At 41.4% G+C, this 25,236-nt stretch overlaps 1 protein-coding gene across 1 annotated transcript in view; it reads right to left on the reverse strand.

Annotated features, from left to right (window-relative positions):
• Positions 1–368: 368 nt before the first annotated feature.
• Positions 369–25,236, reverse strand: part of LOC135706905 (protein hunchback-like) — a 44,258-nt gene continuing 19,390 nt past the window's right edge. The window contains exons 3-6 of the mRNA XM_065228593.1: positions 1,917–2,146; positions 1,537–1,850; positions 1,320–1,476; positions 369–1,215 (exon numbers count right to left, since the gene is read on the reverse strand). Of these exons, the coding sequence (XP_065084665.1) occupies positions 681–1,215; positions 1,320–1,476; positions 1,537–1,850; positions 1,917–2,146 (1,236 nt within the window). The 3' untranslated portion in view covers positions 369–680. The remainder of the gene's footprint in view (positions 1,216–1,319; positions 1,477–1,536; positions 1,851–1,916; positions 2,147–25,236) is intronic.

The following is a 25,236-nucleotide window of genomic DNA, read 5'->3' on the forward strand; positions in this document are numbered from 1 at the left end:
TTAACGCTGTTCCAGTAAGGTTTTCGTTTAACAAAAAAAAAAAGGTCCCAGCTCCAACGCAGAAACGCTTTTTATAAGAAAATGCTATTTGCTTACTATTTATACGAGAACTGAGTAGAGAGCGAAAAGAGTAAACAATCGTCCTTTTTGCTTGGATTGGAGCGTGACAGGAATAGAATTCTGCAGAAAATTACAGATGCATGAACTCAGAAGATTCGAGTAAAATGTTTAAAAATAGAAACGAGAGATGTTCTTCCGGTAGAACGTGAAAGAAAGCCCTTTGAAACGTTCTACGAAAGAAAGCCCAATCCATCATACAAGCAAGCGATAATCTTTTCGGCTGTCAAAGTAATCCATTGCCATGCCCATTTTTTTTTTCGGAACATACATTCTTTATTGTGGCTACAATTAGCTAAAGCAATTTCTAACAAAGTTTCAACTGTGTGCCGTAGTCCTTGTTTGGGGTTTCTAAAACTAACTGATACTGAGCTTCATCTTCAAAACAAACTCTGAACCTTTTGCCAACATGCTTAAAACTCTGTTCGTTCAATGTGCGCTTCAATAATAGGTGCTTCGTAACATTTCGTCCATTTTGTACCCATTCGAGTAATCAGTTTCTATCACAGTTTGCTGATCAAACCAAATTTCTGCTGAACCTAAATAAAATATCTAGCCCAAATTCACTGTTCTACCGTTTGTTCCGCTAATACCGGCAGGGGTCCACTAACGACCTCCAGTTCCGGTCCGCTGCTAAGCAAACTACTCAAATCACTAGCATTAGCAGTTCCCTCGCTTTTGCTATTGTCGCTACTGTCGTTCTCCTTCTCCGTCTCGCTGCTGTTCTGGCGTGATGACTCCTGTTGCTTCTGCAGCTTGGTGCGTTGCTTCTGGAGTACTCTCAGCTCCGTTGGCGTCAGCATTCCCCGCAGGATCGTATCGTACGACACCGAGAGACCCATGTTGGACATCTTCTGAAAGAGCCGGTAGCATTCGCGTTCCTTCGGTGTCTGGCCGTCCACCAGTCCACCATCCTGACCGCTGGCACCACTGCCAGCATCTCCTGTTTTGGCATCCGACGACGACGGGGATGACGCCTGAACCGTTTTCGTTGGATTTGATGATGGTGGGATGGAATCGCTGCTTTTGGCATTGTCCTTGGATTCATCGCTGCTGTGCTGGTCCTTATCCTCGTCGGACTTGGTGCCCTCGGTTAAACTGGGAGGAGAAATAATATTTAAAATATCCATTGTGCGACAAAATGTTACTGATTGCAAAGCTACGACACCCGAAAACACTGAACAAAAGTCAGATCAACTCACTTTTTCTTCTGAAACGCATTCAACGTATTGGCCAACTGTTGGCTTCTCCTGATTCGATTGGCAAAAGGTTGCAGTGACGGTGGCTTGCGATGACCCGGCTGGTAGTAGTCCCGGTTGAGTCCGGCGGTTTGCTTCAGCTCGGTCTCCTGGAATGAAACTGTCGACAAACCGAAAGCATGATTTTGCAGCCACTTGCCGAACCTCTGTGGTTACATACCCGACTTGCCAGCCTTCTTGAGCATTGGAGCACGCGACTTGAGCGCCGAGCTGATGTTGATATTGAAATTGGTCGAGCTGTTTCCGGTGGAATCCGCACCGTGCGTAGGCACCGTATCCTCCTTCTCCGAGTCGCTTCCCCCGGAGCTGAGTAGCGAAACGAGGGTTTCGATGTCGCACGCTCCCCCTAGCACCGAGCGCGATCGTGGACCACCAGCAGCTGCAGCGAGCGTGTTCTTGCTGTTGGTCGTGTTGAGTTTGAGTGTTTCCTCGTCGAAGTCGTCCTCATCGCACTCGTTGATCTCGTCGCGTTCACTGGAAAAAGAGCAGGGACAGGGATCTTAAGTTTTTGGAAATCACTTCAAACAGAAAACAGCGTACCGCAAAATCTTCTTCTTCCGGGTCTTCTTCTTACTCTGTAGGAACTTGGAATCGTTGTCTATCGGTCGGATCGGAGCTGACATAGCCCGCACCAGCGGCGGGCGTCTTTCGGCGGTTTCGGAATTTTGCCGATTCGCTTGGAACTGAGCACTACGTTGGGCTAGGGACGAGTTGCGGCCACTGCCACCGGAGGATTGCTGCTGTTTGGGTTTACTCGCGCCTTCCGGTTGCTAGAAATAGAACAAAAGAAACAAGTTTAATACTTTCTCTTTCCGCTTCCAGCTAACTTGTTAGGTTGTTGTTAGGGTAGGCATGTTTGTAGGCGATTAGTACAAACTAGAAGAATGTTGGGGGTGTGACGCAGTTCCTGTTCGATGCCTCGTGCCGCCGCACCCTGCCATCTAGTACCACGCAGGATATCGCTATTATGCTGTCGGGTGATAAAATTGCGGCTTCTCACTTCGACGTCGTCCCATGTATGTATGTGCAATGGGGAAGTGCATCGGAGGAATGCCAAATGAAACGACGTATATCTAGAAGGTACAATGTGGGAAGCGTGTGTAGAAATGTACCCCGTCTGGTGTGATAGCGTGATTCTATTTTAAGTACCGGTTGCTACCGCGTTTGGCGTATGTGGAAAAGTTTTTCCTATATTAATCGATAAATTGCATTCAGTGTTCGGTTTTTGACAACCTTCACAATTCGAATTCGATAGGAAAGACTAAACATGTCAATGATACTTCATTTGTTAAATTAATTTTATTTCATCGCTATCAAAAACTGCAACTTATTTCAATGTACTTTGCACCACTTTTGACAACCAGGACAGACAGACAGGACGAGTGGCCTTTGTATGGTTGAATTGCTGATAGAGTGACTGGTAGGCGGGACAATGGATACCGTAAAACGGGGGGAAGTTGATCACGTTTTACCGAAATACCTGAATATTTTTTCAATCATATATTTGACACACTAACAAATGCCTCTGAAACATGCACTAATAAATCCATTTGTAAAGTACGGATTTAGTTTTCAAATTGCATGATTGGTTTATTTTTTAGTATTAAAATAAAATTAAAAATGCATATTATCAATTCTGGGGTGAAGTTGATCATGCAGGTTTTTGTGCAATGCAATATTCAGAATCAGAAGATAGCATTTATACTTGATTTGTGTTCGCTGAAGAAGAGTCTGGTGTTAAAATTTCAACAAAAGTTGTGGTTTACGAAAAAATTGCATAATACTTCAAAAATACGCCTAAATGTAGACAATTATCATCAGTTACGAAAAAACGAACCAAAAGTTTAAAGAGTTGTTGTTCTACGATTTTTGTCAATTTGTAAGTGTCCAAGGTTTGCAACATTTCAAAAGTTGTAATTTTTCATAATCTTTTTTATAAATCAAAAATATTGATGTTGACATTTTTTGTTATTTATTTTTTAACACTTCGTTTGATTATTTTCTCAAAATAACCAAATAAATTTTCTCAGAGATAAGCAGTAGGGTGGTGTTGCGTGCTATTGCTGAGAGAAGCAAAACAATAGTTGGATAAAGAAGAGTTGCATTATAACCAGAGTTACATTTTCCTCGTGTGTGCAAAAATGTGCTGTCGAGACTCTCAACCAGCTGGGTGACATGCCGCCATGTTATTGAGAGCTGCCAGGTGGTTTTATAAAAAATCTGTATTCACTCTATTAAAAAATCTGTATTTTCTGTATTGACGATTTTTTTCTTAATTAATCATGTTTTGTTGTTTTACAAATACAGTGCATACAAAATAACCATAAAAAGTGCTTAACCACCTATTCGGGCTATCGTACTAACCATACGGGATATAATTGTGCCATTTGTGATATCGTCCGTACTTATTTATAAGAGTGATATGAAGCCGTTTGAAAATGTATGGAGATTTTAGTTTCTATTCATTATCTTCCTGATAAGCAGTTTTAAATGCAAAAAAGTGCACGAGTTCATTACTATTTGATATTTTTAATATAGATGAATACAATTAATTACATCATTTGTGTGGTAGTTACACCGAAAAGTCGAGAGATGTCGCCCCGCCAGTGTTGGTAAAATCATTTTTGCAGTATGGAGAATATCAGAAAATCCGCAATTTCTTACGAAATACATTTTCAATGCAAATAAATTGTTTACGAGTACTTGTATTTGTACCATTTTAATGTGCTCGGGCACTTTTCTTGTATTTAACATACATGATTATATTGGAAATATTCAATTAATACTGTAAATCCCCATACAATCTCAAATCGTTTACTACCAGCTCCATATGCATCCGAAAGCGGTTGGTCCTCTGGTTGTGAATGCTGTCAAAAACACTATAACATGATTAATTATTGTCGATGAAAATTTGATAGGTTCCCGAGCAGAGGGTGAGAACAAAATGAAAACAAGAATTATGTTTTCTGATGAATGTGGGCGTCTTAGTGGAATACCTGTATAATGAGAGAGAGAAGGATTAGTATTTTCCATTTAATTCCACTACTTTATTTGCTTATCCTTGACAGATACGCGTATTTCGTCTACAATGTGCAGACTTCTTCAGTGTCTTGTACTAATACTCGACTAGTCGAGTATTAGTACAAGACACTGAAGAAGTCTGCACATTGTAGACGAAATACGCGTATCTGTCAAGGATAAGCAAATAAAGTAGTGGAATTAAATGGAAAATACTAATCCTTCTCTCTCTCATTATAAGAATTATGTTGTTTTCATTATTCCTGATAACACAAATTGATTTCATTTTGAAGGAGTTGATGGCTAACAGAACAAAAATGAGAGCTAAAAGATATGCGAAGAATATCAAAATTATAACATATATTGATATTAGTGAGAACTGCTTGATAACTTATTTTGATATAGATTTTTTTTTCTCAAGCATTTTATAAAAATCTGTATAAATCTGTATTGTAATTTAAAAATCTGTGATAAATCTGTATTCTGTATCGGGTCTGTATTAAGATTAAAAAATCTGTATAATACAGAGAAATCTGTATAAATGGCAGCGCTGATTGAAACCAACATCTGAAACGTCACAATTCCAGAGTGAACTGCAAAAATGGCGTGACTGAATTGTCTTATTTTTATCAAATGAAATTATTTTCCCTTTGACTATATGTTTTTAGTATTACTTCTACGTGAAGTCAACGATTTACATAGTTGAAGATGCTAATTTCAAATAACAGACTGTAAAGGTAATTTTTATACGATAGATGGAGTAGATGAAAGCATAGAGTTGATAGTTCCGGCAGTGTGAAGATTGTATATAGGGGAATTTACGTATTCTCGGCAACCTAAGCAGCGATCTTCTTTCTATAGCCTTTTTCTCTATGGAACGCACACATAAAGGGTGATACGGTCAAAATTTGGTCAAGGGAAAACGCGTGTAAATCGGTGAAATCGTTTATTTAAAAAATCAAATTAAATTTCTTTTTCAAGTTCAATTAGTATAAAATTCAGGAAAAATATTCAGTTAGGCTTCCGCTTTTCCAAATCCGAATTGCCGGGCCTTACGCTTGACCCCTGCCATCAGATTTTGTACAGCCACCTTGTCCACCTTCTTCGCCGCAGAAAGCCAGTTTGCCTTGAACTGCTGCTCGCCCTTAGCAGTTTTTTTGGTCTTCTTTAGGTTCCGCTTGACAATAGCCCAGTATTTCTCAATTGGGCGGAGCTCTGGCGTGTTGGGAGGGTTCTTGTCCTTGGGAACCACCTGCACGTTGTTGGCGGCGTACCACTCCATGGCCTTTTTACCGTAATGACAAGATGCCAAATCCGGCCAAAACAGTACGGAACAACCGTGTTTCTTCAGGAAAGGCAGCAGACGTTTATTCAAACACTCTTTCACGTAAATTTCTTGGTTGACAGTCCCGGAAGCTATGAAAATGCTGCTTTTCAAGCCACAGGTACAGATGGCTTGCCAAACCAGATATTTCTTTGCGAACTTTGACAGTTTCATGTGCTTGAAAACATCTGCTACCTTTCCCCTTCCTTTTGCCGTATAAAACTCCTGTCCCGGAAGCTGCTTGTAGTCGGCTTTGACGTAGGCTTCGTCGTCCATTACCACGCAGTCAAACTTCGTCAGCATCGTCGTGTACAGCCTCCGGGATCGCGCTTTGGCCGTCGTATTTTGTTTATCATCGCGATTTGGAGTCACTACCTTCTTGTAAGTCGATAGTCCGGCTCGTTTTTTGTCTCGATGCACGGTTGTAGACGATACACCCAGCTTATTTGCGGCATCTCGGAGAGAGAGGTTAGGGTTTCGCTTGAAACTACCGGCAACTCTCTTTGTCGTCTCAGCGGCTTCCGGTTTTCGATTTCCCCCCGATCCAGACTTCCTGGCTGTCGACAAACGTTCCCCAAACACTTTAATTACATTTGTAACGGTTGATTTGGCAACTTTTAGCGATTTTGCCAACTTTGCGTGCGAGTAGCTCGGATTTTCGCGATGCGCGAGCAAAATTTTGATACGCTGCTCTTCTTGCTTGGACGGCATTTTGACAACTGAAGAGTGAATTCCAAAATCAAAATAGGAGCAACATTCTACACACACACACCTTCAAAATGAGGGGTGTTCAGGTTTTTTAAATGCAAAATTGAAAGAAATACGTCAAGTTGATATTGACCAAATTTTGACCGTATCACCCTTTATGCAGTATTGGTTTGTTTACAATCTTTTGCTGCCAGCTGTTCTAACAATTTCAATCGAAAGAATTGTCAAAAACTGTTTTGAAACGCTTTTACAAAGCTCCAATCTTCTCTAGTGAGAGCGAGTATTGTCGGCAACCAGTTTTTCTTCGGCAACCGTTCCATTTGAACTGCATGTAAATCTGCTGTTCTATTATCGGCAACTCGAAATCAGCTACAATTTGTAGTGCGTGTGTTTCATTTCAAGAAAACCCTGCTAGATTGCTTTTTCTCAGTGGTAAAAATATAGTCAAATTGAAGCTGAAAGCATAAAGAATCGTTTGCATGCATTCAGCGAAGTGTTTTCGTAAGAAAATCCAGTGAAAATAGTGTTTCAATTTGGGGTGCCGAAAATAGTCTGTCATGCCGAAGCCGTCATTTCCCCTAGATATTAGAATAGCGAGCTAGGACAACTTTTAAGGAAGGTACAAATCGGTTTTTTCATCTCTCTTTACCAAACTCCCCTGGCCAGTGGTGGCGGGGGGGGGGGGGACACCCCTCACCATCCCTCTCCAAAAAGGGGAGTTTGGTAAAGAGAGATGAAAAAACCGATTTGTACCTGCATTAAGAATTTTTGCAGAAATTTTTTTTCTAGACGTATTACCGTACGTATTAATGTACTTTGTTACCATTACTTTAAAAATGTTCAGATTTTTTTTTAATGTGCCTCATGTGATCGAGCATTCAGATAAATTCTATAACAGAAGCGGTGACCCACTGGGTGATGGCGCGGTCTATGCTAAATCTCGATGAACATTTCAAATGGTCCTATCTGCTTTGATCGATTCTCTTCATCGACTTTCTCACTGATAACCACGTCTACGCAAATGCATTTGGTGCTAATTTTGCCACACAGTTTGATAGCAACAGTTCATATCTTGTGCTTAGAACGTTGAATACAGCAGGGAATGCTTTTGAAGTTGAGTTATGAATGGAAGAGAAAGTCGATGAAGAGCATCGTTCAATGCAAATAGGACCTTTTGAAATGTTTATCTAGAAATAGCTGCAGCAAAATAGTGACATGAGCGGGCATCGTTGGCTTTAACTCAGATGAGCGTGTAGACCAGTGTAGTGATGTATTTACCATTCCAATTATTAATATCACCAAGTCTACCGACCTTCTGTTCCGTTCCTTCAAATCGCTTTCTGGTTGGCACGGTACGATCTAGGTGGCTTCTGCTGACCATTGCTCTGCGGCTTTCGATGGCATCGTTTTCGCGTCGATGCCCGTAATCGCTAAGAAGAAATAACCTTTTCGGTTAGATAATGGGCGACCTTTGTATACCAACAGTGTCAGAAGGAAGCGCCTGAGTATCGGCACCAATTCCACAAAGTGGCCACCAAGCGCCACCATCTCGCTACAACAAACCAGAAAGTGGTACAGCCACAACCTGCAACAGATCAACCAATCAAATCACCATGTTGCCACCATGTTGCCTCCATGTTGCCAGAGAGTATGGTTTAAATTTTGAAAAAAACGTGTTGAAAGTTGATCTATCCATTTGAAAAATTATGATATTCAAAAACTTAAGCACATTTTTAAGCCCTCTTTTTTTTTAGCAACTCGCTAATTCAGACCAGAAGAACATCAGCAAATGCTGATCTTTTAAAACTTCCTGGCTGCCTAGGGAGCATAGCAGGGTTCCTTCCATTCATTTTGGCTAAAAAAAATGTTTTATAAAATTATGGAATAATAAGATATTATAATAACATTTTGTTTGTGTAAGCAACAAGAAAAGATTGTGGAGTTTGTGTTTGACACATAATACCAGCCAATGTTGCTGCATGAGAGTCACAATAAGCGATTTTGTCATTTATCTCACCCACTCTTCACTCTTCACTCTTCGCGAAGAGGCGATCAGAAAATCGCTCATTGTGGCTCTGTCAAAGCTAAATTTGCAGGTTTTATGTGTCAAACACAAACTTTAAAAATTTGTCTTGTTCCTTACACATACAAAATATCATCATAATATTGTATTATTCCATAATTTCCTAAAACATTTTTTTAGTCAAAATGAATGGAAGGCACCCTGTCTGAAAGAATGTCCTGTAGCTTATGCAGCGTTTCCTGAACATCTACAAAATTTCCTTAAGTTTTAGAAAATTTACTCAAATTTCAAAGTACCTTGAAATTAAACGATGGTCCAAAATCTTCATCTTCAGGAAGTTCATTGAGATTTTTAAGATCTCTGACAAACTGCTATGAAGTTCCCTAAACTGAAACGAAGATCCCTAAAGTCTTCTATATTTACGAAATTCCCTGAACTTTTAAAATGCCCTGTACTTCTATGAAGGTATACGCAGTTCCTCGAATTATTACGCAGTCCACAAAACTTCATCAAAGCTTGCTTCACGTCTTCGTTTCTCGTTGATTTTCCGCAAAGTTCTGAACTATTTCAAGTCCATGAGGTTTCATCAAAGCTCTGAAGTTATAAAAAAAAGGTCCCTGAATAATAGAGAGGTTCCCTGCCATTAAACAATAAACTTTTACGAAGATACCTAAACTTGTATAAAGTTCCCACTTCTACGAAGTTTTCTGAACTTTTCCATGATCTCAGAACTTCAAATAATTTCATTGATTCATCTGACATATGTTGGTTTCAATGCATAAAGCAAAATATAATAATAATACCAAATAAACATTCAAAATCAGGACAGTGTTCTAGTGAAAGCAGTTAACGGAACATTAGAGTCAAACGAAACATAAGTGTTACTAATAACATTAGCGACAGTATGAATAGCCTCATTCAGCCCATACTGTCAATTACGAGCTGCGAGGTGTATGAAGTGTCGTTGTCTTATAACTTTTCCAGGTACGAAGCAGTTCGATGAAACTCTACGAAGTTCACTGAAGCTGAACTTTAAAGAAAAATCTGCACTTCAAGAAAGTTTTCTGAACTTTTAAAAAGTTCCCTGAAGTACCACGAAGTTTTTTGAAGAACTACAAAATTCCTTGCAACTCGGATAGCAGTTCGTACCCTGGTGTAGTGGCTGTAGGTGCATTGTCAGACATCAGCATCTTCGGCATAAAGGGTTTGTGAATCTGTCGGTATTCGATGCGTTGCAAGCACACAAAAAATATAGGAAATCGATTTAGATCTCCATTGTAATATTTTTTTAGTCCTTCGGCTCCGCAGAGCTTTCAAAGATATTGAGCCTACTAAATAAACATTTTGGAAAACATGGTTTTCGATTCAGATACTGACCGTTGAGTGTGACAAATATGTTGGATTCATCCCACAATTTACAATCCAGTTTTCTTATTTCTCATCATATTTTCAGGTTGACTACTACTTGGGACGAACACACCATGCTTTTTATCTAAACATATTTGAACAGTTCTCAAATTTAAGTACATGTTTGAATTAACTAGTGATGTCGGCTACAGCTTGAAAGGCTGAAAATACTGATGGATGAAGTCACACGAATCAATTTCAACAACGAAGTTTTTTTTAAATGGCCCTCCGAACTATTGGTTCTCTGCCAGCTGCAAAATACCTATCAATTTGATCCACCAAGATCAATCGGATCAAAATCAGGCTGATCAATATCCCAAAATTTGAGCTAATTTGGTAGCGAACTGATTCTGCACTAACTCTTTGAAGCTTATATGGGAATTACTATAAGAAAAGTGTATTTTTTGTCCTCATCGTTCTAGCCCTGCACCATAATGATTTACGGAAAAGTTGTCTATCAGAGCCCCCTCCCCCCCCCCTCTTACGTGAAAATTTCCCAACTACAACTTTGTTCAAAACAACTTTTTAATTGAATGTCAAGAAAATTTGTTATTGATTAATTTCCAAGTGGATAACTTGCTGGTAGGATTAATCGACTGTTTTCAGGGCAACACTGCATCTTGCCCTTATGACATAATAGCCTCGATTTTTTGTCCTATTATTCCAATGTTGTCTGCTGAGTAGTAAATGAACCATGTCAGAAGAACATCACCTTCCTAATCAATTAATAACTAATTATCCTAACGTTCAATTTTTCAATTCCCACATAAACTTCAAAGGGTCAAGTGCAGTATGAGTTCGCATCCTAATGGGAACAAATTTTGTGAGAATGATCAGGAGCTTCGTTTGAAATCGTTTGAACTTGGTGGAGCTAAATCAATATTTTGAAACAAGAAAATTCCATGCGCATGGATCGGTGACAAATAACCCCGCCGGTAATTGGTTCGTAATCGTTTAACTCATCTTCCGCTTGAAATACTTCTATAAAACCACAATCTCTCAACCCTCTAAAACTGAATACCAACTGATTGAAATCAATCAGTTGTACCAGCAACACGAGAATGTGACAGGACTACAACAGTTCTCTGCTGTTTTTTTTTATCACAAACCAGCCACTTTTAGCATGCACGCAGGACGTGGGTACGCTGCCGATCTCCCTGGAGCTCGCCGAGCTTAGCTCATGAGACACACCACATGTGACACGAATGAGGCACGTAGGAACAAAAAAGAAACGCGAAATAATTCGTCTCAAAATGTACCAGGCACCTACGATCTTATAGAAAGAGTGTCTCTATCACGCGGGATGGATGCACGTGTACATTAACTCTGATTATAACACACCATTGCCTGGAAGTGTTTTCGGCAACGTGGGGTTTTAAGTAGTGATAAACCTGAAATCCACTCATCCAACAAAGTATGAGTTAGGTAAAGGAGTACGAGTATGATTAGTACTGCCGCATTAATGGCCCTTCGCTCAATTTCAACTTCTGTTCAATGTTCACACTGCCGTACTCTAGTGGAACTATCAATCTATCCTCTTCAAAATGTTATCTACCTACATTATCACACTAAAGCTTCATGTTGATATTTGTATAGCATTGCCTCCCAACCCTGAAAATCGTAACTTTCACACATTGAATAAGTAACAAAACACTTTGATTGAATAAAAAACATGTTTTGAATAACTATGCCATTTCGAAAATTGTACAAGTTCTAAAATTGCTGAATTTTAGCAAAAATGTGAATCATTACCCATAACAAACTAGTACACAAATTATCATCCAAATCGGAGAAAGTCGATTCAAAAATCCAATTCTGTGTTCGGCTTTTCGCCTGAAACTGCTCATTTGGCTTGGAATTGCTGATGTAACGGAATTCCAATAAAATTCTCAAAAATCGTGGGTTTGAGTTCAAGGAGTTCTTGTAGTTCTTAAAGCTCCGGGTGCTCTTCAGCTCCTGTAGTCGTAGTCTCAAGAGCTCTAAAGGTTGCTGGAGGTCGAGAAGATCCTGGAGAGCTGATAGCTGCTGAGAACCTGAATTTCTCGGGTTTAAAAATGCTGCTGGGGCTCCAAATGTTCCGTGCATTCTGAGAATTTTTGTAGTTCTTGATGATGCAGGAGTTTTAGAAAATTTTGGGTGATTTTAGAGCATCGATATTTCTTCGAATTGTCATTTTCGAAATAACGACTTTTTTTGTTGTTAATAACTTGGGTACTGAACCGGTTCTTGCCGTGTTTGTCATATTACAAGCTAGATAATAGCTTTTTAAATATTCCAGAGTACCAAACATCCTTGAAGTCTCAAGAGCTACTAGAAGTACGAAAATTTCTTTTGAGCTTTCTTGCGCTTCGGTAAAAAATACTTGAAATCTGGCAGATACTTACATACTTACTTATCCACCTGCATCACAATGTTACGCCAATTCACTCGGTCCGTGGCTGCTTGACTCCAATTTCTTGACCATCGCACACTTCCAAGATTCTGCTCCACTTGGTCTAACCACCTTGCTCGCTGTGCTTCTCTTCGTCTTTTACCGGCAGGATTCGAGGCAAACACCTTTATTTCTGGATTGTTGTCCGGCATTCTTAACACGTGTCCCGCCCATCGTACCCGTCCCGCTTTCGTAACTTGTTCGATACAGGGTTCGCCATAGAGTTGCGCCAACTCGTGGTTCGAAAACTGCAGGTCCTCCTCGAGCATCGTCCACGTCTCGTGCCCGTAGAGAACTACCGGTCTTATCAGCGTTTTGTACATGGTACATTTAGTACGGAGGTGAAGTTTACCCGATCTCAGGGTCTTGTGGAGTCCGTAGTAAGCACGACTTCCGGCAATAATACGCCGACGAATTTCTCTGCTGCAGTTGTTATCCGACGTCACCAATGATCCGAGGTACACAAATTCATCCACCACCGCGAACTCATTTCGGTCGATTGTCACGCTTCTGCCTATGCGAGCCATATCCCGCTCGGTTCCTCCAGCTAACAGATACTTTGTCTTCGACGTATTCTCCTTTAATCCAACCTTCTCTGCTTAACGTTTCAGCCTGGTGTACTGCTCCGCTACGGCATGAAACGTTCTTCCGACAATGTCCACGTCGTCAGCGAAGCAGATGAACTGGCTGGACTTATTGAAGATCGTGCCCCGCATGTTAAAGTCCGCACGTTTCATAACACCTTCTAGCGCAATGTTGAACAGGAGGCAGGAAAGACCATCGCCTTGTCGAAGTCCTTTGCGAGTTTCAAACGAGTCCGATAACGCACCCGATATCTTCACACAGCACTGTACACCATCCATCGTAGCCCTGATCAGTCTGGTCAGCTTCCCGGGAAAACCGTTCTCGTCCATAATCTTCCATAGCTCTTCACGGTCAATAGTATCATAAGCGGCCTTGAAATCGGTGAATAGGAGGTGCGTAGGGACTTGATATTCACGACACTTTTGGAGGATCTGCCGCAACGTAAAGATTTGGTCCGTTGTCGATCGCCCGTCCACAAAACCGGCTTGATAACTTCCCACAAATCTGCTTGCTAGCGGCGATAAACGGCGAAAGATGATCTGGGAAAGCACTTTGTAGGCATTCTAGTTTGTCGCATTTTTATATACAGGGAATATTACTCCCTATTTCCACTCCTCCGGTAGCTGTTCTGTATCCCAGATCCTGACTATCAGTCGGTGCAGACAAGTGGCCAACTTATCCGGGCCCATTTTAATAAGTTCCGCTCCGATACCATCTTTCCCAGCTGCGTTGTTGTTTTTAAGCTGTCGGATAGCATCCTTAACTTCACCTATCGTGGGAGCTGGCATGTCCCCCTCATCCGCTGTACCGACGAAGCCATTCATCCTGCCGCCTTGGTCCTCCGCCTCTGCCTGGTCCTCGTAGTGCTGCTTCCACCTTTCAATCACCTCACGTTCGTCCGTTAAGATACCCTCTACCTTATCCCGACACATTTCGGCTTGCGACACAAAGCCTTGGCGGGATGCGTTGAGTTTCTTGTAGAACTTGCGTGTTTATTGAGAACGATACTGCTGCTCCATTTCTTCGCACTCCAGCTCTTCCAGGCGGCGCTTCTTATCCCGGAAAAGATGGGTTTGCTGCCTTCGCTTCTGTTTATATCGCTCCACATTATGACGGGTTCCTTGCTGCAGCATCGCCGCCCGCGCTGCGTTTTTCTCGTCCAAATCGTCTGACACTCTTCGCCGAACCAATCGTTCCGTTGATTCCGCTCCACGAACCCAACGGCGCCTTCAGCAGCGCTGTTAATGGCTGCTTTCACGTTGCTCCAGCAGTGCTCAAGAGGGGCTTCGGTGAGCTCTCCCTCATCCGGCAACGCTGCGTCGAGGCATTGCACGTACTCAGTTGCGACTTCGAGCAGCTTCAGTGGTGGGCGTCGGTACCGAATGTTGTTGGCAACGGAAAGTTTTTGGCGCACCTTGACCATTAGAAAGTAGTGGTCCGAATCGATATTTGCGCCGCGATAGCTCCTGACGTCGATAATGTCCGAGAAGTCGTTGATCAAAACGTGGTCAATTTGCGATTCTGTCTGCTGCGGTGATCTCCAGGTGTACCAATATGGGAGGCTATGCTGGAAGTAGGTACTACGTATGGCCATGTTCTTAGAGGCGGCGAAATCGATTAGTCTAAGGCCGTTGGCGTTCGTTAGCTGGTGAGCGCAGAACTTTCCTATAACCGGTCTGCATACCTCCTTCTGGCCGACCTGAGCATTAAGATCTCCGATGACGATTTTGACTGTCGTATTCCCGTTCCAGCTGCGCGTAAAAAGCGTCTTTATCGCCATCGTCACTTGTCAAGTGAGGGCTGTGCACGTTGATTATGCTGACATTGAAGAAACGGCCTTTGATCCTCAATTTGCACATTCTGCTATCGATTGGCCACCACCCAATCACGCGCTTCTGCATTTCGCCCATCACGATGAGAACTGTACCCAGCTCATGTGTATTGCTGCAGCTCTGGTAGATGGTATAACCATCCCTATACCTATGTACCGACGATCCCTTCCAGCAAACCTCCTGCAGCACTACGATGTAGAACTTGCGGACCCTCAATACATCGGAAAGAATACAGGTACTTCCCAAGAAATTGAGAGACTTGCAGTTCCATGTTCCGAGTTTCCAATCGTTAGTCCGTTTCCGTTGCTTGGGTCTATGCTGATTGTTCCGGTCCGTATGTACATTGCTTGCTTCCTGTACTTTTGTTTTTTTTACGGCTGGCTTGTAGGGACTCCACCAACCCCCATTGTCTCACCGGGGGACCATCGTGCACAGCACTGTTTAGAGTCCCACGCTCGCACCAGGACGTTAATCAGACGTTCCTAACATGGAGAACAGACGCCGTTTTGAGCCGCACCTCCATGGTGAACAGACGCTCGAAGAGTGCACTCTCCGGAGAGAGAAGTCAACCCCTTTCCTGTCAGCATACGACCAAGGTCCCACCGGGGTTGGTTACCCGATCTCCCTATAGTTACTCGTACCCCAGCCGGCACCGCGGGGGAGGTAGCGATAAGAGTTACTGAACAAGAGGCTAAGGACCGCTAGTGGGGTCTATTTTATACCTGAAGATACGCGAAGTATCAATGGTACGCATAGTTCAGTCGTTTACCAGCCTAGATATGACAGATGCTGGAAGTTTTAAAAGTTCACAGAGTACCAACATTTTTCTTCTTCTCAAGATTTCTAAGGGTTTTTGGAGTTCCAGAAGTTGCAAGAGTTCTGAGATTTCTTGCAGTTCCTAACTTTCCTGTAGTCATAATTTCAAAATATCTGGAGTTTTGAAAGATTTTGTGCTCCTAATTTTCGGGCAGTTCTATAGTTCTGTTGCGTGAGTGCTGAAATTTATTGAAATTCTCATGAGTTCAAACGTTTGGTAGAGTTGCAGAGGTTCTAGAAGTTTCTACAGTTCTTTATATCTCACATTTGTTATACAGTAATAACCCGATTGTGTCAGCGCCCTTTTATATAATGTTTTCTGGTGTTCTATGAAATCCATGCACTTTTTCAAAGGTACATCATCTACCTTGAAGACGAAAGAGAAAGATTTTGAATTACGTTTATGTGAATCCACATTTATCCTGATGAATGTGGGCGTGTTACCCAACATACAGTTTAATTTAGTTGAAGATGCTAATTTCAAATAACAGACTGAAGTGGTAATTTTTATACGATAGAGTGAGGAGATGAAAGTATAGAATTGATAGTTCCGTTTAGAGTACGGAAGTGTGAAAATTGCATATAGAGGAGTAGACAGCGAGCTAGGTCAACTTTTAGGAAGGTACACATCGGTTTTATCATCTCTCTTTACCAAACTCCCCCTTTGGAGAGGGATGGTGAGGGGTGTCCCCCCGCCACCACTGGCACAATATTGTATTGGGGTCCGCCATATTTGGAAATATTCTCCATATTGAATTCCAAAGTGTCCACTCTCCGGAAGTCACCTAGTTTATGGAAAAAGCGTTGCCAGATGTGTTGCCTCTAGCAATGAATTTACAAGATAGATGAGTGGATGTATTTAATTAGGAATAAATTTCAGACGACCATTTTACCGGTCCAATTAAAAAAGTTACAGAAGATTGAATTAAACACTAACAGGAGAAATAGCAGCACTGTACGTAACCTGTCATTCGCTTTCCCTTTCAGGGGAAAACTAAAACAAGCTCACCAAAATGCAGATATTTTTGAAAACCCTACAAGTCTCCAATGTTATTCTGGGCATATATAGGTAAATAACTCTATAAACAGTCATAATTTCCATAACACCTGTTATCAAAATTCTTAAAATGTATCCCGGGAAGCTTTGAGATATCGAATAACTCCAAAAACAACTAGAATTACCGGAATCCGATAATTTCGGTAAATGGATCGGTAATGAAGTTCGTGAGCTTCCTAGTTCGAAGCAAAACAGATCAAATTGACATAGGTTATTAGTCCTATCTTCATCTCTTAGTCCTACTCACTTTAAACCACATTTTGATGTTTGTGCTTTTTTAGATTTGATTTTAAAATAAATATACGAACAGTAGTGAAATTACTGGATAAAACCCCAAGAAGCAGCACTACCGGCGGAAATGTAGCTTGGCGCAGCAAGTGTTGAAGGTGCGACTGCTCCGAAAAAACGGGAAATTTAAAAAAAATATTGGTCATTAATAAGGAGAAATAACCCAGAGTTTTAAAGTGGAAATTTAGTAGCCACCCTGTTTGAAAGCCATCGGAAGATATCAAAATGTCTAGCACAACGTTTTCTGTGTTTACTAATAATGTCATGCACACCCTTTAGTGTATCATTGTGTTTGCCACACAAAATACGAACGAATGAATTCAAAAATCGTGCAGACTTGGAAATCTCTCAACCATCAACTGTAGTAGTGCTGAAAAAACCCTGTGGTAAAACTGGAGTATAGTTCTTGTTAAGACGTAAAATTCAAGCATGAAGAAGATTTGATGCGCAAAAAGAAAACGACAATCCTAAAAACTTAGCATTCTTTAGAAGAATCATTTGAGAACAGTTCGTGCACATTTCTTTCTCAAGAGCCAAGTGCACATTCAGCGTTTTAGTAGTTAACAAAGTTTGTAAAATTATTCGACCTACAATTTAGACTAGGACACGCTCCACTTCGCATGACTGCTAAACTTCCTGAGCAGGCTTTTGCCGAAATGTAAACCCTCTTCAAAATCTACCAACTGCACGAAACATGCCAACACTTGAAGAATTTTAATTAGCATTCCAATTGCAGAGCAATATCTCTGCACATAAACCAGCAAAGCTACCATTGCACTTTTCCTGTCTGCCGTGCTGCAACTAATTACTTTATTATGACAAGAATGATGACTGCAACTGTGACTGACACGCGGACGACTTACCTCCACCTCAACCACAAGAATTGAGCCAGAAACTTATTCTCGCACTATTCACACCCACACCCACACACACACACACACACTTTGACTGGGCTTCACAAATATCCACGGTTACCCACAAATTTTTGAAGACCTCCTGGCGAGCGTCCAGCCCAGCCTCTACCACCACTTTCGAGTTCCCAAGTCGAACTGGTCTCTGGTCTGTGATACAATGCAACGTCGCTAGTTTGCGCCTTCTCTACCATTTCGATTACATCGCTCTTTGTTTTGGTTTTCACACCGCTGCCACTCTGCTTCGTCTACTACTTTCCGTTCCCATGTCCTCGAGTTGAATCCCTTTTGCGCCTTTAGCCGTGTTGATTTGTTAGAATCTCACTTCCTACCTTCGCTGCTTTCACACAATAATTATTTAGAGAGGCTCTAATGCTTATACATTCGTCTGCCGTCGCACACGGTGGCGTTGAAAAGGAAATTATAGCGCCAACTTCCAGCATTTATCCAAGTAGCAGGGTGCTCTAGACTCACACCCGCCTACTGCTACGGGCGGAAAGTTTGTTTTCAAGTTTTCACGCGAACCGATAGTGAGCTAAATTTTCCGAATTAAAATGTTTCGCTTTCAGCTAGCAGAGGAATAGGAAGTAGGTCGCTTACACTCACTTCTGTGGAAAATTGGATTTCGATGATCCAAATTTTTCGAGGTTACACCACAGCAGCGAGCTGCAATCGTTCGATTGATACTGGCGAGAGTCTTCCCGATAGTCGTTGTTTTTTGTCCGCGCTCGCGGATATCATTCCGTATCAAATGTATTCGAACGGTTCGCGTATTTGTGCATCCTTCTGGGTGGGTTGGGCACATGCTCATTTGTAGAGAGTTGATGTCTAGCGTAAGCATGAAGTATTGAAATCTAGGTCGGGAACTACATATTAGGCGGAGGGAAGGTTATTAATTTATTGAAACTATTATGGTGTCCTTGGGGAAAGCGGAATAGTTTGTTGGGCCGTAGAAGTAGGCTTGTTTTCCTATTGGGGTTGCTTGTTTATCTGGCGATAGGACAACTGACAAGGAATGTTTTGAATAATAAGTCTTCTTTGACTTGTCAGCACTGTAGAAATCAGTTCGCTCTGTAGAGGTTTTCTTTCCTGCCATAGCAAGCATTTCCGTAAATTATTATGGCGAAGGGCTAGGACATTGAGAACAAAACGTTCACTTTTCCGATTGTAATTTCCATATAAACTTAAAAGGGCCAGGGTAGTATGAGTTCGCATCCAAATAAATGATCAGGACCTTATTTAGAATCGATTGAGCTTGATTGAGCAAAATCATTATTTTGAACCACCCTAATAGTTACCTTACCAAGAATATTGAATTATATAGTAAAGTGAATACGAACTTCATTCGACTTAATTTTTACGTTTCATAAATTTAAGACAAAACCAATCAGTTTATTTAACTAATACACTCAGCGTTCGCTGACACTATTATTTATCACGTACCGAATGGCATTTGCTTATTGAAATTAATTTCTTGTGTCAAACCAGTTCATCTTGACACTTTGAATTTGTATTATTTTGCAGCGTGGCCAGCAAACCGATAAAACTGGGGAATCCTGGAAATAACCAGGAATTCTATGGAAGAACCGGAAAAAATAACAGTATACCTTAACATATGGTCACTTAAATAATAGGTTAAATTTTAATCAAAAAATCTCCTTGGAGCTCTCCTGTTATAGGGTGTTCCAGAAAGTATAAGCATAGTTTATTATTGGAATAGTTCAACGTTATGTTGATGAACTCAAATTTTTATTTCATATAGATATATTTTCTCAATTGAATGAAAATAATCCGCAGTTCCTTTGATCGTATGTCAATGAGCGAACTTTTGATCTGACGCTGCCCATGAGCTTCAGCACAGATCTTACTTACTTACTTAAGGGTCCTGTGCACCACCAGCGGTGCAAAGGGCCAACGTGAAAGACTTCCATCCTGGGCGGCTGCTCGCTTTTGCCTTGACCTGGGCCCAGGTCAGATTTCTATCGACTTGCTTAATTTCCTTATTGAGGCTCCGCCGCCATGAGCCCCTGGGTCTGCCTCTGCTGCGATGTCCTGCTGGATTCCAATCCAGCGCTTGCTTGCAGATTTCGTTTCCGCCCCGTCGAAGTGTGTGGCCGACCCACCTCCACTTTCGCTCTCGAATTTCTGTTGCTATCGGCTTCTGATGACATCGACGATGGAGCTCGGCATTCGAGATCCAGTTGTGAGGCCACCAGGCACGAATTATATACCGCAGGCATCGGTTGATGAAGACCTGCAGCTTTTGAGTGTTCTCCGCTGATACACACCACGTCTCGCTGGCGTATAACAACACAGATTTCACGTTCGAGTTGAAAATTCGGATTTTTTGGTGCGTTGACTTATCTGGTTGGATCTCCATACGTTTCGTAAACTCGCAAAGGCAGCCCTAGTCTTCTTGATTCGTGCACCTATGTCGCTTTTGGTCCCGCCGTCCGACGCTATTTGGCTGCCAAGATATTGGAAACTTTCGACCTTCTCCACTGCTTGCCCCGCTACCGTAAAGTTGGAAGGGTTGCCCGTGTTGATATCCAACGATTTGGTCTTGTTGACATTGATGGAGAGACCCGCCGCAGAGGAGCGTTCGGCTAGGTCATTGAGTTTACTCTGCATATCAGAGCGCCGCACAGTGGCACGAATATGAATAAAGACGGTCAAAAATATTTTCTACCCTATTTCGACGTTTTAGAGACTGGGTGTCTTGGGAGAAGTTGCTCAAAATTATAACTCGCATCTTTTGAAATACACACCTGAATAATCTTTAAGCTAGTATTACACATCCAAATTCTAATTCTATCCAGTTACGAAATAATGGTTCCATGTCTTGGACAAAGTTGCAGAGCAGTTGATTTCATGAACATTTGCTTAAGACACCAAATTTCTACATCTTAACTCTTTAGAGCTATAATAGATTTTCTTTTAAGACTACCTTAATATTCGTTTTTTAAGTTAATTAGTGCTTTTTTCAAATTTGATCAATTTATCATGTTCTAAGAAATTGTTGGCATCATTAAAATATACAACTTTGCTGAATACACCAATGCTCTTCATTGACATCAATGTGATATACAGCCCATCAAGCGTTTTTGTGACGTCATATTCAACGGCTCGAAAAGAGGGTGGGCGGGCCCTGGCGGGGTCTAAAACTGGTTGTATTTTGAAGATTACCTTATAAAATAGTACTTCTGAAAATTTCAGCGTTGGGTACTAAGGGGTACCTAGCCAAATCTCGATTCGAAAATGTCAATATTATATACAGCCCATCGGACGGTTTTGTGACGCCATATTGAACGGCCCGAAAAGATGGTAGGCGGCCCCTGGCAGGGTTTAAAACCGATTGAATTTCGAAGATTACATTATAAAATAGTGCTTCTGAGCGTTGGGTATTGAGCTATGAATCAATGATTTTAACCTACACATGTTTGAATTTGCAAATTATTTAAATTATTAAGCTTAATCTGGAGATGTATTTAATGGGTTTGTTCTTAAGGAGGGGAAGCAGACCGCTCCGAAAAAAAAAATTACGTGTTGATTTTTCTAAAAATATTGAAAAAAAGAATCAAGAATCTAAAAAAATCACATTTTTTCTAATTTTTTAAAGAAAATTCACGTGCAAAAACATGTTTTATAAGTCATTATGGCATAAAGTTGCACTCAAAAAACCACAAAACATCAACTTTTCGGTTTTTCTGAGAGTTCAATTTTTTTTTCATGATGGGATAGAAAAAAATTTTTTGCATGTATTTTTTTACAAAAATCTAAGGAAGAAACTGATTTTCTTGGATTTTTGATAATTTTTCCGAATATTTTTAGAAAAATAAAAACGTACCGAAAATATTTTTTTTATTTTTGGGCCGGTGAGCTTCCCCTTAATGTGTTTGTTCTTCTGTGTATCTACATTGATATGTACATTCATGGCAATATTGATACTCATATGTTGATAGTTGCAAATATTATAATGCAAGCTAATAATATTGGTATATTCTTTGCCCTTTATTATATACAATATGGACTAACTTTCAAGAAAACTAGAATAAATGATAAAATTCTGACTACGGTTCTAAAGGGTTCCAACTTTGGACCTACCCACATCACCCTCTTTTCAGAACATGGAACGTGACTTCACAACAGATGTTTGAAACTTCCGCGTGCACATCGCTGAACACTGCTGCAGATGACTATTTTGCGCTTGACGTTTTGGCGATAGCAAAGAGCGATAGAGGTTATTTAATTATCTAGGTGTGATTTTTTTCACGAACAGTTGTGGTTCAAAATGAATTCATTCAATCTTTGTCGGATGGAATTGTTTAAAGTGTGGGCGGAGCAGATTCATGGAAATCGTCATGTCAAATATTATCGAAGATAGTCAGGTAAGGAGTAATTAAAACATATTTTTTTCAATATTGGCATACTCAAAATATCAAAGTTCAGAATATGCAGTTGATGAACAAACCCATTGATTACATTTCAAGATAATGCATTTTTTATATAGTTGTAAATTTTATCATGAGTAAGTAGCACACTCGTAGCACACATTGGTTTATAACTTATACTAAATATATATAAACGAGATTTGACTAGGTACCCCTCGGTACCCAACGCTCAAATTTTTAGGAGTACTATTTTATAAGGTGATCTTCCAAATACAATCAGTTTTCGACTACATCAGGGCCCGCCTACCCTATTTTCGAGCAATTGAATATGACGTCACAAAAACGCATGATGGGGTACATATAACATTGACTATTTCGACTCGAGATTTGACTAGATACCCCTGGAAACCCAGCACTGAACTTTTCAGGAGTACTAGGGTAAATTATGGCTTCGGCACCCATTGACTGTTTTCGGCAACCGAAATTGAAATGTTTATTTCACTGTATTTTCCCATCAAAACTCTTCGCTGAATGTATTAAGCCGATTCCTTACCTTTTCAGCTTCAATCTGATTACATTTTTACGACTGTGAATTCCTGTTATACCATATTTTTCTTTAAATGAAATATACATACTACAAAATACGGCTGATTTCGAGTTGCCGATAATAGAACAGCTGGTTAACACGCAGTTCAAATGGAAAGGGTGCCGAAGAAAAAGAGACTGCCGACAATAGTCACTCTCACCTGAGAAGTTTGTAGCGTTGTAAAAACATGTTCAGCTTGATGGGCTGTATATCACATTGATGTCAATGAAGAGCATTGGTGTATTCAGCAAAGTTGTATATTTTAATGATGCCAACAATTTCTTAGAACATGATAAATTGATCAAATTTGAAAAAAGCACTAATTAACTTAAAAAACGAATATTAAGGTAGTCTTAAAAGAAAATCTATTATAGCTCTAAAGAGTTAAGATGTAGAAATTTGGTGTCTCAAGCAAATGTTCATGAAATCAACTGCTCTGCAACTTTGTCCAAGACATGGAACCATTATTTCGTAACTGGATAGAGTTAGAATTTGGATGTGTAATACTAGCTTAAAGATTATTCAGGTGTGTATTTCAAAAGATGCGAGTTATAATTTTGAGCAACTTCTCCCAAGACACCCAGTCTCTAAAACGTCGAAATAGGGTAGAAAATATTTTTGACCGTCTTTATTCATATTCGTGCCACTGTGCGCCGTTGTGCTAGTAGAGCAACATCATCAGCCAAATCGAAGTCGTTGAGATGCTCCATGGTGGTAGGCTGCCAAAGCAGCCCACGGTTCGGTACACGGTCAATTGCACCTACCATGATCTCGTCGATTACGATGAGAAACAGTAGCGGTGATAGTATACATCCTTGTCTCACACCAGCGACTACCCGGATAGGGTCGGACAAGGCTCCGTTATGCAGAACTCTGCACGTGAAAGCCTCATACTGCGCTTCGATGAGGTTGACGATTTTATCCGGGACTCCCTTGCGTCTCAGGGTGCCCCACAGATTCTCGTGATTGAGACGGTCGAAAGCTTTTTCGTAGTCAATGAATACCAAATAAAGGGACTCTTGGAATTCATTGACCTGCTCCAGGATGATGCGGAGCGTGACAATATGGTTCACACAAGATCTTCCGGCACGGAATCCTGCCTGCTGCCGTCGGAGAGTCGCGTCGATCTTCTCCTGTATCCGATTCAGGATAACTTTGCACAGAACTTTGAGAACAATACACAGTAACATGATGCCTCGCCAATTGTCGCACACAGTCAGATCCCCCTTCTTTGGGACCTTCACTAAGATGCCCTGCATCCAGTCGGCCGGAAAAGTCGCGGTGTCCCAGATATTACAGAATAGTTGATGCAACATTTGTGCGGATAGCATGGGGTCAGCTTTGAGCATCTCTGCTGATATGCGATCGACCCCTGGAGCCTTGTTGGATTTCATGCTTCGGATAGCTGCTTCAATCTCCTGCAATGATGGGGCCTCGGAATTGACGCGAGTGATGCGCCGCACCCTAGGCGGATCATGCCGAGATGTTGATGGCTGGTTGGCCGTCGAAACTTGAAGAAGTTGTTCGAAGTGCTCAAACCAGCGTTTCAGCTGGTCAGTGGGGTCGGTAAGCAATTGTCCAGTCGTGTCCTTCACTGACATCCTCGGGTTCATCCTTGCTCCACTCAGGCGTCGTGAGATATCGTAGAGGAGGCGTATATCGCCAGTGTTTGCGGCTTTCTCACTTTCGTCGGCCAGGGAGTTCACCCACGCTCGCTTGTCCCGTCTGCAAGAGCGCTTGACTTCCTTCTCTAGAGCCGAGTACCGTTGACGCGCTTCGTTCTTGGCTCCTTTGGTTCTCGCCCGCTCTATCGCGGCTTTTGCTTTTCTACGCTCCTCAATCTTCCGCCAGGTTTCATCTGTGATCCACTTTTTCCTTCGGTTCCGCAGCTCACCCAAGTTGTTCTCGCTTGTTTCTATAAAGGTATTCTTGATGGCCGTCCATTGTTCTTCTACGCTGCCACCTTCTGGAACGTCCGCAGCTCTAGTCTCAAGTTCATGAACAAAAGACCTTTTTACCGCTGGATCTTCACGTCGGCGTGTGTTGAACCGCCGCCCGAGTCTCTCCTCCCGTCGCTGAATCCGCGCCATGCGTAGGCGGATTTCACCGATTAGAAGGCGATGGTCAGACGCGATGTCGGCGCTGCGTTTATTCCGGACATCAGCACAGATCCCTTGGTGATAATTTTGGCCACTTTTGTCCAGTCTTTTTCAAATTCTTCGATTGAATTCACTGCCTTATTGTGTTTCCGTAGATATCCCTTGGAAAGGGCCTAAAACGTTTTGATTGAGCAGGTCTCCGGACAATTCGGAGAATTTATCTCTTTTGACACGTATTGCACTTTTTTTTGGTTTGTACCAAGCTACCGTGTCTTTCGAGTAATGCAAAAATCGGACCAAAATAGTACTGGGCGATCATGTTGATGGATCATGGACCGCAGACGCCGATTCAAACACTCCTGAACGTAAATTTCAGTGCTCATC

The sequence above is a fragment of the Ochlerotatus camptorhynchus genome, unplaced genomic scaffold, assembly GCF_037179485.1.
Source record: "Ochlerotatus camptorhynchus isolate MF236.1 unplaced genomic scaffold, CSIRO-AGI_Acam_v1.1 ptg000023l, whole genome shotgun sequence".
Taxonomy (NCBI): Eukaryota; Metazoa; Arthropoda; class Insecta; order Diptera; family Culicidae; genus Ochlerotatus; species Ochlerotatus camptorhynchus.